At 52.6% G+C, this 10,732-nt stretch overlaps 1 protein-coding gene across 1 annotated transcript in view; it reads left to right on the top strand.

Moving 5' to 3' along the window:
- The first annotated feature begins 4,336 nt into the window (after window positions 1–4,336).
- Window positions 4,337–10,732, top strand: part of LOC133358982 (uncharacterized) — a 30,342-nt gene continuing 23,946 nt past the window's right edge. The window contains exon 1 of the mRNA XM_061577361.1: window positions 4,337–6,295. Within this exon, the coding sequence (XP_061433345.1) occupies window positions 4,337–6,295 (1,959 nt within the window). The remainder of the gene's footprint in view (window positions 6,296–10,732) is intronic.

The following is a 10,732-nucleotide window of genomic DNA, read 5'->3' as shown; positions in this document are numbered from 1 at the left end:
CCACACCCGAGACAGCTTTCTTTAGAGCCTGGTCTCACATGGTGTTAGACCAGATTACGCCAAAAGGCGCACGTGTCAGTTTTGTTGCCAGATAAAAGGGTAAAAAAACTATTATCGGTTTTGTTCTCCTCGGTCTCTGCACTGAAATCTCCGCCAGGTTAGGGTCGCGCTGCTTGATCCCTTCCCTCATCCAGCGCCAGCAGCAGCAGCCCCAGCGCGGGCGAGCGGCCCCCAGCTCACACAGCCGCTAGGACTACGGCACTACCCCTGCAGTAGCACCACGCGTGATTTTCCTCGCGCTCCAAATATTACGCGACGCGTTTGATCGACATTGTAAAGAAGTGGCACCGTGATGCTGCTCCATGGTGCTATCTGAAGGCCCTTTCTGTGAATAAACATTGGCGATGAGGAGTCACAACGGGACATTGTTTAGCATTCTGATTAAAGCGAGGATTGTGATTAGACCGTTAAGCCTATTAGAGATGAGGTTAAGATGACATGGAGGGTTATGACGAGGCTTAGGGATCAGGGCTCGGGTTATGACTATGGGAAAGGTTATACTGGTAGGAACGAAGTGAACCAGCCTACAATAGATTATATCGTCCGTCCGTCCGATGAACGATTAGGTGTAGCAACATCGCCCCCTACTGCAAACACTTGGCATGACCCTACAAAAACCTTTAGACTCAGTGAGGCTTTCCTGGCTAAACAAGTGTAACATTCCCTTATAGTTCCCTGAGATAGCTTTCAATTAAAACATTTAAATTAATGAGGCTTTCCTGGCTAAACAAGTGTAACATTCCCTTATAATTCCCAGAGATAGCTTTTAATTAAAACATTTAAATTAAAAATTAACTCACAGCAGCCTAAAGCCTACAGCTAGGCCTAAGGCCTAGAACTAGGCCTCAAACTCTCCCTTCGTATCGTACCCCCGCGTGTGTGAAAGGGAGTTTAACAATGTTACATTCCTTGAAGTTTTTAAATAGAAACATTTAAATGTAAAGCTTTTACGTAAATAATAAAAACATTTCAATTAAAAATTAACTCACAGCGGCCTAAAGCCTACAGCTAGGTCTAAAGCCTAGAACTAGGCCTCAAACTCTCCCTTCGTATCGTACCCCCGCGTGTGTGAAAGGGAGTTAATGTTTAACAATGTTACATTCCCTGATGTTTTTAAATAGAAACATTTACATTTAAAGCTTTTACATAAATAATTAAATCCTTTAAATTAGAAATTAACTCACAGTGGCCTAAAGCCTACAGCTAGGCCTAAAGCCTAGAACTAGGCCTCAAACTCTCCCTTCGTATCGTCCGATTAGGTGTAGCAACATCGCCCCCTACTGCAAACACTTGGCAGGACCCTAGAAAAACCTTTAGACTCAGTGGGGCTTTCCTGGCTAAACAAGTGTAATAATACATTATGTTTATATTCTTTGGTTATTCGTTCCTACCAGCCCACCCCGCAGGGTCCTGTTAACGTTAAAATGCTGCTAGGCAGGGTCAACTAACCCTCACGACCCGTACCAGCATAGAGAGGCCCTCATCGAGTTGTGGATTGGCACGCGTGTTTCTGCATAATGTACACGTGTGTTTCTACATAGTGTACACGTGTGTTTCTACATAATGCACACGCGTGTTTCTAAATAAATTACACTCGTGTTTATACGTAATATACACGTGTTTCTACATAATGTCACGTGTGTTTCTAAATAATTTACACTCGTGTTTATACATAATGTACATGCGTGTTTCTAAATAATGTACAGGTGTGTTTCTACATAGTGTACACGTATGTTTCTACATAATGTACACGTGTGTTTCTACATAATGCACACGTGTTTCTAAATAATCTACACGCGTGTTTCTACATAGTGCACACGTGTTTCTACATCATGTACACGTGTGTTTCTACATAATGCACACGTGTTTCTAAATCTACACGCGTGTTTCTACATAGTGCACACGTGTTTCTACATAATGTACACGTGTGTTTCTACATAATGCACGCGTGTTTCTAAATAATCTACACGCGTGTTTCTACATAATGCACACGTGTTTCTAAATGTACACGTGTGTTTCTACATAGTGTAGACGTGTTTCTAAATAATCTCCACGCGTGTTTCTACATAATGCACACGTATTTTTACATAATGTACACGTGTGTTTCTACATAATGCACACGTGTTTCTAAATGTACATGCGTGTATCTACGTAATGTACACGTGTGTTTCTCAACAATCAACACGTGTGTTTCTAAATACGGAGGGTAAATCCGGAGGACCAGGAGTTCATTCCACGCGACCACCACGAGGAGAAAAAAGTGAAACCTCAAAGCTATGAAGAGGCACACTTTGTATTAGAGCATATTGGGAAAATTGAGAAAGCCGTTGACTTAAGAGAAGTGACTTGTGCAGGACACGTCACTCGAAGGGGTAATGGCTGGTGGTCGATACTAATGATGGCGTGGCAGAGAAATTAATTGGTTCATGTGCGGGACCTGTATAGATTGTGGCATCACAAGACCATGATATATGGTGACGGATTGGGGAGGTGTGCATGTAGCAGTGGATAAGTCATGGCTGATGGCGCTTGGTGAGAGTCTCCTGTCTCCTGCCAGGTTCGCCTCGCGCATTCTACTTTGTACACTGCTGGAGGAAACATGACGCGTCTTACGTTTAACCTCCATAGCTTTAACATTCAAATAGGTGACGTTTCAAAAAATGGCCCTTCTGCATAACACATAAATCTAGCACATCACTCGCCATTGATGTTCGCCGTGACCGGAAATCAAACTTCGGTGGCCGAGTTTGTAGCACAGTGCACGAACACCTGGCATGCCACATGAATCAGAGACATGGACATCAAATAAGAAAATAGTGAAAACATGTAAGTGCTCAAAACAGCATGGGAATATTTATGCTAAGAATTACACTGACATACACAGCAAGAGGAATGCATGCATTCACGAATATACACAAGTTATAGACATATTGACTGTGAAGAATGGTAAGTGGGTCACTGGTGGTCGAGACTAATGACGGAGTGGCAGCCAAGAGGTCATGCGCCCAAGAGGACACCAACCATGAGGATGGGGCCACGAGAGAAGCTCATGGCCAGGTGTTGTTGGGTTGATGCTGCGCAGGCTGAGAGACGGTGACACTTTGGAGGGCTTTGTCCAGCAGTGGATTGACCGTGGTTCATTATGGTGACGCGTTAACACGAACGAGTCTGAGCGCGGATTATTGTTACCCAGAAAAAACTCAGTCACGTGCCTCTTGTCAGAAGCGTCCTGCCAAGTTTTCACAGTAGGTGGCTATCATTGCTACGTAGATTCCCAGTGCACAATTTGCGGGTAATATTTCACATTTGGAAAACTTTTCTGCCATGACGCCAGCAGGCAGTGGTCTACTCTTGCGATTGACGTCAGGGGATTTTCAACGCTCACCGTGAAGCAGACCGCGCATGTGCCATGGTCAATAGACCCGCGGTGTTCATGAGGACGGCCGCTCGATGACAACCGTGAAACCCTGCAGCAAGTGGAGAGGGCTGCCGCCAGGCCACGTGACAGCCACATTGCTGCACGGCACCGTGACCCGGAGCACGGAGAACGCCCCCCCCAATCCTGGAGCCCCGCCCCCAGTGCACCGCCCACCCTGGATCCTCCCCCAAGACTCGGCCCCTCCCCCCAGCAGCGCGGCACGATGAGCCGCTCGATGCTGCTTCTTGCCCCATGTGCTGCTGCTCCCGACTGCAGCGAGAGCGTGGGGGCTGCTGCTGGTGTTGCCTGGCAGCCGCGAGAGACGCCTTGCGGCAGGGCCCATGCGCGTGGTAGCTGCACGTGCCTTTTCGTCGTCATTGTGCGTGGCGATGGGCCCCGTGCCGCCATCGCCGGCACTGCTGGGAGAGTCGCCAAGGCAGCTGCGCGCCCAGCCGCTGTGGCGAGGTGCGAGCGACGGAGGAGCCAGGACTCTGACCTCGGATCGCGCTACGTCGGGCGAACCCCGCGTATGGAGCAGGTGCAGGGTGCGGTGTGGGCAGCAAAGGGCAGTGCGGCAACGTCCGTTGCTGTCACCACCCCGCACTGACCAGCGTGGTGCAAGATAGGGGTCGGCACGGTTTGGCTCAAACCACCAAACCGCGGTTTGAACCGAACCAAATCGGTTTGGTTTGGCTCTGTTTGAACTGGTTCGGTTTGGTTTGGGGCTACGAAAACCGACTCGGTTTGGCTCGGACAGGGTGGAACCGGCTCAAACTAGTTTGGTTGGTTGTAAAGGCGACACGAAAGGACATGCTGTAGTTGCCTTTGCCTGCGAATTCACTTTGCAATTGCATCTCCATGGCTCGAGCGGCTCAAGACGGCGCCATCCCCGGCGGCTCCAGCATCACAAGGTATCTCATCCACGACGTGGAAGAGACCAAACACGCCGGTAGCGATGAGGAGCCGATGGCGAGCGAACGTGAGAGCCCGGACGCCATGCGCGGCGACACGCGGCAGAGCCTCATGCGCACCCTCGGCGCCGCAGCGCTGCAGACCGCGACGCAGCCCAAGCCCAAGAAGGCCCGTGTGTCCCGAGCGCTGTGGCACGACGAGTACTTTGAGACGAGCCAGGCCGCGGGCGACGTGCAGAGCCGGACCTGCAAGATCTGCACCCTCCAGTACGCGGGCTCCACCTCCTCGGGCACCCGTATCAAGCATCTCAAGACCCATGGGATCGTCGACCCCGAGTCGCCCACCGTCGTCACGTCGCCGCCGACGGGGAAGGGTTTGCTCGTGCAGTCCAAGATGGCCACGCCCATGTCAGCGCACGCGAGCAAGGCCATGGACAGCTTTGTCGCCGAGTACATCGCGACGAGTGGTCTAGGCCATAAACACGTAACATCGGATCCCTTTACGACTCTTCTTCAACGAGCTGCCCCAGGTTACGAGCCCAAGTCTGAGCGCACGGTCAAGCGCCGCATGCTCGAGATGTATGTCGTCCTCAAGCTACTCATTCTACAGTACTTTACTACTTTTGGCTCTTGCGTCTCCTTGACCTACGACGGTTGGACAAACGACGCCATGACCGGCTTCTTCTCGGTCACCCTCCACTGGATGGACCCGGCGTCGTTCTCCATGTGCAACTGCATCATTGACTTCTTTTGGGTGGCCCCGGGCGAAGGCGTGGGCAAGCGCATGGCGCAGCGCCTGCACGAGCTGCTCGACGACTTTGGCGTGTGGCCGCGCCTGCTCGCCGTCGTCACCGACAGCGGTTCTGACGCCGTCGCATCCGCCAAATCCCTCACGCTCCCCGAGGGGAGCAACCTGCGCTCGACGTGCTGCTTGCGGTGCATCGCGCACTGCGTCAACCTCGGCGTCAAGGCCTCATTCGGCGCGTTCGAGACACTGCTGCGCAGCCTCCGCGCGACGCTCGGCGCTATCCGCAAGAGCAAGACGAAGAGGGCGGCCTACACGTCGCTCGCGCGGCACTACCTCAAGTGCCCGCTGCAGCCGCCTTGCCTCGACGTGGTCACACGTTGGGGTAGCACGTACGTGATGCTCACGGCGTCGCTAAGGCAGCGCCAAGTGATCGACGCCATCTGCCTTGAGCCCGGCTGGTCGCGGAGCCAGGCCGGCTTGTCGGACGAGCAGTGGGAGCAGGCGGCGCTGCTCTGCCAGTTCTTGGAGAAGCCGGCGGCCATCTCCGATGCCATGGGCGCCGAGGAGTACTGCACCATCTCGAACGCCATCACGGCGCAGGAGGCTCTCTTGAGCCACTGCATGACCCACCGCCCGAGTCCTCATGTGGTCGTGAGCTCGGCCGCCGTGACCATCTCCGACTACATGGTCAAGTACAGCGACCTTCTCTCGTCCGAACCAAGCCGCGTCGCCCGCTTTCTCGACCTGCGCCACCCCAAGCCCGCGGCCTCGAGCACCGAGTACAGCAATATCAAGGACATGATGACGGACATTCTCAACCAGCGCTACCCAGCGTTGACGACGGACGCGGCGCCGAAGGCGGCGCCGCATGGCGGCATTAACATCCTCTTTGACATGGTCTACGCGCCCAACGCTCACGACGGCGCCGCCTCCGAGGTCGACCGCTTCCTGCTTGAGCCGACTCAGGACCTGAGCATGGACGTCGTCGAGTGGTGGAAGCTGTACGGCGGCAAGTACCCGCGCCTACGACGCGTGGCCCTCGACTATTTGCCTATCCCGGCGTCGTCCGTGCCCTCCGAGAGAGCAAACTCGGCTGCCAAGCGCTCCTTTCTCGACCGACCAAACCTGCACAAGTGCACGTTCAAGGCCGAGATGTGTGTGCGCTCGTGGGCGCGGATGTTGCCTAGTGTTGGGGTTTCACTGCCATTGAACTACCACACTGCGTTCAAGGACATTGGGCGTGCCAAGCTTGAGGAGATGGCTGTGGACGACATCGTCGTCCAGTACTTGCTAGTGAATCTCAATATGAAGAAAGCCTGCGTAGAAATTAGCGATTAATACACTTGATATTTGTGAAGTATGGGAATTGACGGCAGGAACTTCTTGACGGGTAACACACTTTTTATTAAATCTTTACGTGTCACAATACAACGTGTGGTCTTCCTTCTTCCGACGACACACTCCACTAATCTCGTGTAAACTCTAGGCCTCTGGCTACACCCGATACACTTGACTCGTGTAGACCCTATGCCTCTGGCTACACACACTACACTCGACTCGTGTAAGCCCTATGCCTCTGGCTACCCAATACACTCGACTCGTGTAGACCCTATGCCCTGGCTACACACAATACATTCGGCTCGTGTAGACCTATGGCTACACACACTACACTCGCCTCTGGGTTACACAGAGTCCCGGTCCCCTTAGGACAGCGGGGCTAGGTACCGCAGGGCTCTAGGTCTTCATCCCCGTCTTCATTCTTCGCTGGTTACACACTCCCTCACGCCTGTGTGCATCCCCTTTTATAGCCCCTGCTCACGAGAGGCGGAGCTGATGCGTACTTCAGCATGAGCATCGCTCCTTAATGAACCAATCACGACGCACTCTCTCTACGATCCGGTTTCCCCAGCGCGTGTTAACACTCCTCCACCAATCCCACCGCGCTGCCACCCGGTCACTCCCTCTCAGCACGTCACCGGTCCACAGCCAATCAGTACCCCGTAACCCACGACCCCGCGCTGACCCCTGATCCTCCACCGTCAGCGCACGTCACCACCTACACAGCCAATCATTACGCGCTGGCATACGATCTCTAATCCCAGCGCGTATCACCTCTACATCTGTATTGAATGCGAATATTGTTTGCCGCGCATCTTTTCGGTTCAAGCCAACTCAAGAGGTTTGGTTTAGCTTAGTTTGGTTTGGTTTTGGTTTGGTTTGGTTCAGTCGTCGCTGGTTTGGTTTGGTTTGCTCAATTTGAAACCAGTTTGAGTCGGTTCAAACCGTGGGGAGGCCCTCATCCAGCAGTGGAGTGACAACAACGTTCTCTTGCACTGTGCGACATTTAGAACCTGCGCTCAATTTGCCGTTCATATTCATTCAAAGGTTGGACAGCCAAGACGAAACGGGCAGGGAGCGGTCGCAGTTGTGTCCAGTTGATGCTGAATGAGTTGTATCCACGTCACAAACAATGACCATGACATTTAAGTTCGCGTCCGATTCCCAACTCTCATCTCAAACTCTCAGAGTAATGGCACGAGAGTGTCCATACTTCTGTGAGCATGAGATTTGTATGTAAACATGTTTCGTCATTGCGTTTTTAGTTTGTAAAATGTTCTACTGGACGTCTGCAAAATATATTTATAGCTCATCTGATTCCTCCAGTATAATTACATATTCTGATTCTGTATGTACGTCTATAGCTAATCAAAACTATTGGTGACAACTGGATTCTGCATGAAGATTACTCAAGCAAGCACTGAGACACACTGACTCTGATGGATGAGTTTCTTGAACTCTGCACAGACACAGCTGACACAGCAGGAGGAACACGCGGCTTGTTTCACTCAGCCGCGCCACACGGCTGGGACGCTGGGTGCGTGTTGGTTGAGTCGAGTCTCAGCGTCTCCCAGCTACGACGGGCGTGGGGCAGTGCCCACTCCCACTGGGGGCCCTGAGCCAGTGGTGAAAACTCCACTTTTCTATTGACGAGGCCAGAATATCAAAGACAACCACTTCTAGCTGCCCAGGTGGTGCTAATTTTATCTGCCCCAGAGGGATGATGAGCTCAGCCTGCCCGTGACTGTATTTGGAATGAGCAGACTGTGAGGCAGCGGCTCTTCCACAGAACCCTCCGGCTCTGTGTTTATTCGAGGGGGGGGGGGGGGTACTAGAGCACGCCTCACCTTGGTGAGTGTGGGTGGGGTGAGTGTGGGTGGGGTGAGGGTGGGGAGTGTAGACGTGGGGGGTACTAGAGCACGCCTCACTTTGGTGAGTGAGGGTGGGTGGGGTGTGGGTGTAGACGTGGGGCCATAGAAGTACTGTACAACAGGTGATATTGTTACTTTTGTAGTGTCGTGACTACAGCCACTACTGTGAGTGTAGACAGTTAAATGTCTCTGTGGGTCGCGCCAGCTGCAGTGCTGGAGGGGAACCGGGTGCCCCGATTGGACGCGCTAAGGGCACATGACCGGAAGCGGGCCTCGTTTGGACAAGATGAGGGCACGTGACCGGAAGCGGTGCCCGATTGGACGAGTTAAGGACACGTGGCCAAAAGCGGTGCTTCGATTCGACGAGCTAAGGGCACGCGACCGAAAGTGGGCCTCGATTGGGGGGGCGGGTCAAGCGCACGTGACCTGAAGCGGTGTCTCGATTGGAGGAGTTAAGGGCACGTAGCCGGAAGCGGGGAGCGCCGGCTTGATACAGCAAGGGGCGGGGGCCATGAGACAAAGGGGGGGGGGGGGGCGTCAGGGGAACTCGGGGCTCGTGTCGGGGATCACGAGTTAATAGGCGCGTGCAGAGTGAGCAGCCTAGGACAAGTTAGCCCCACTTAGGGCCGTCCATAAATGATATCACGCGATTTTGGACGATTTTTACCCCCCCCCCCCATCGTCACACGGTGTCACAAAAAGTCAGACACCACCCTCAAATATGACGTCACAAAGCTCTGCCCCCCCCCCAAAAAAAAACCATGCTTCAAATCGCTTTAAACTATTGTCATTGTAGTGCGTATTTAATGTGGCGCTGCACTCTCATGTTGTAGGAGAAAACATTAAAAAGTATATTTAATGAAGTAGAACGTGTTGTCTATGTATTCAATGTTGCGCATTTTTACGTGACGTCATATTTCTCCCCCCCCCCGTCACATTGTCACAAATGTCCGACCCCCCCCCCCCCCCAGGTGCGTGGCGTAATTTATGGGCTGCCCCTTAGCAACAGAATCTGGTGTACAGTGAATTGTTTAATAAATGGGTTGCCTCCTACAGCAGTGTGTGTGCGCCTCAGTCGACATACACTACACTTTGCCCTCTTATAATCAAAGTGGCATCGCTGCCTATAACACCTATCATGGTGCGGAATGTACGTGCAGTACAGTAATTTGTGTCCCACTGACACAACATCGACCACGAAGTCGAGGGGCCCCGGATGAACATTGAGACTCAACAGTTTTTGGGAGTCTCTCAACGAGGGTTCGAGGGAGCCCCACGGCTTCTGAGAAGCACAAAGCGAGGCGCGCCTCGCGGATTCGAGTCGTCCGCTTTCTGGTGAGACCGCGAGCCGCTGTCTCCATCGCCAACAACGCGGAGGCTCCCCAAGCGGAGGCGTCATGGCCCCTGCTCTCAGCACGTGGACCAGCAGCAGCTATGGGAAGCCAACACGCAGCAGCGCATTCATCGTTGCAATAAATCTCAACTCATCGCGTGTTCAACCAGTCTCTAGATCACCCCTCCGAGCAAACAACACGGCTGTGTTTGGCACGGTCACGATCAACAACAAATGTGAAATAAATAAGAATGACGTCACTCAGTGTTGTGTCACCGGTCACAGAAGTCGCAGCAGCTGCTCGAGAAGGGTTCGTGTGAAAGGACAGAGCTGAGGCACGGGTAGACTGCGCAGCTTCAGGGTGCCTGCTGGGGGCAGTGACACTGCGAGAGGCCGGGCAACTCGGAGTCCGCTTGTGCGAGAGCACCACGGATTTAACTCCGTGCGCCGCACCCTGGGGCACAGCCGGCAGCGTTTCTGTATGCGGGCACGTGGCCTCGTCTAGATTCCAGCCAATCACCGCCAGCCTGGCGTGGCCCCAAACACAAACCGCGAGCATTGCAACAAATAAACAAAGAGGTCGTGATGCAGGCTGTTTTACTGTAGCAACACAGCTATTTTTTACGAAAAAATGTCTACTTCACGAGTTTTAGAATACTTAAATGAATATATAATATACATTTTGTAAAGAGCAGAAACAATTATTCCCGATTATCAACATCGTTGGAAATTGCCGCCTCACATTTTCTCGTCCTGCGCCATACAAACTGTTAAATCACGAAGTGCGATTCGCGTTGGTGATTGTTCACTTTCGTTGAGCGCCGTTGTTAAGGGGAGCACAGTTTGGGTCAAGCTGAGACCGCCTCCGCTTCGGATTTGATATCACAATAACCCAAGCAGCATGTTGGCCAGTGGATAGGCTGGTCCCTGTCATAGGTTTGTGAGATTTTCATTGCGAGCTCAGGTCCATTAACCGAGTAGAGCACCATCCAATGCTTGCTTAAGCAGGACTGTGACTGGTCGTTGAATGGGCATGGTTCTTGTCAATTATAT

This window comes from Lethenteron reissneri, chromosome 64 (genome assembly GCF_015708825.2).
Source record: "Lethenteron reissneri isolate LAM-NWPU_2019-01 chromosome 64, ASM1570882v1, whole genome shotgun sequence".
Classification (NCBI taxonomy): Eukaryota; Metazoa; Chordata; class Hyperoartia; order Petromyzontiformes; family Petromyzontidae; genus Lethenteron; species Lethenteron reissneri.
The sequence above is the reverse complement of the archived record's forward strand: the minus strand, read 5'-3'. Positions and strand labels throughout refer to the sequence as shown.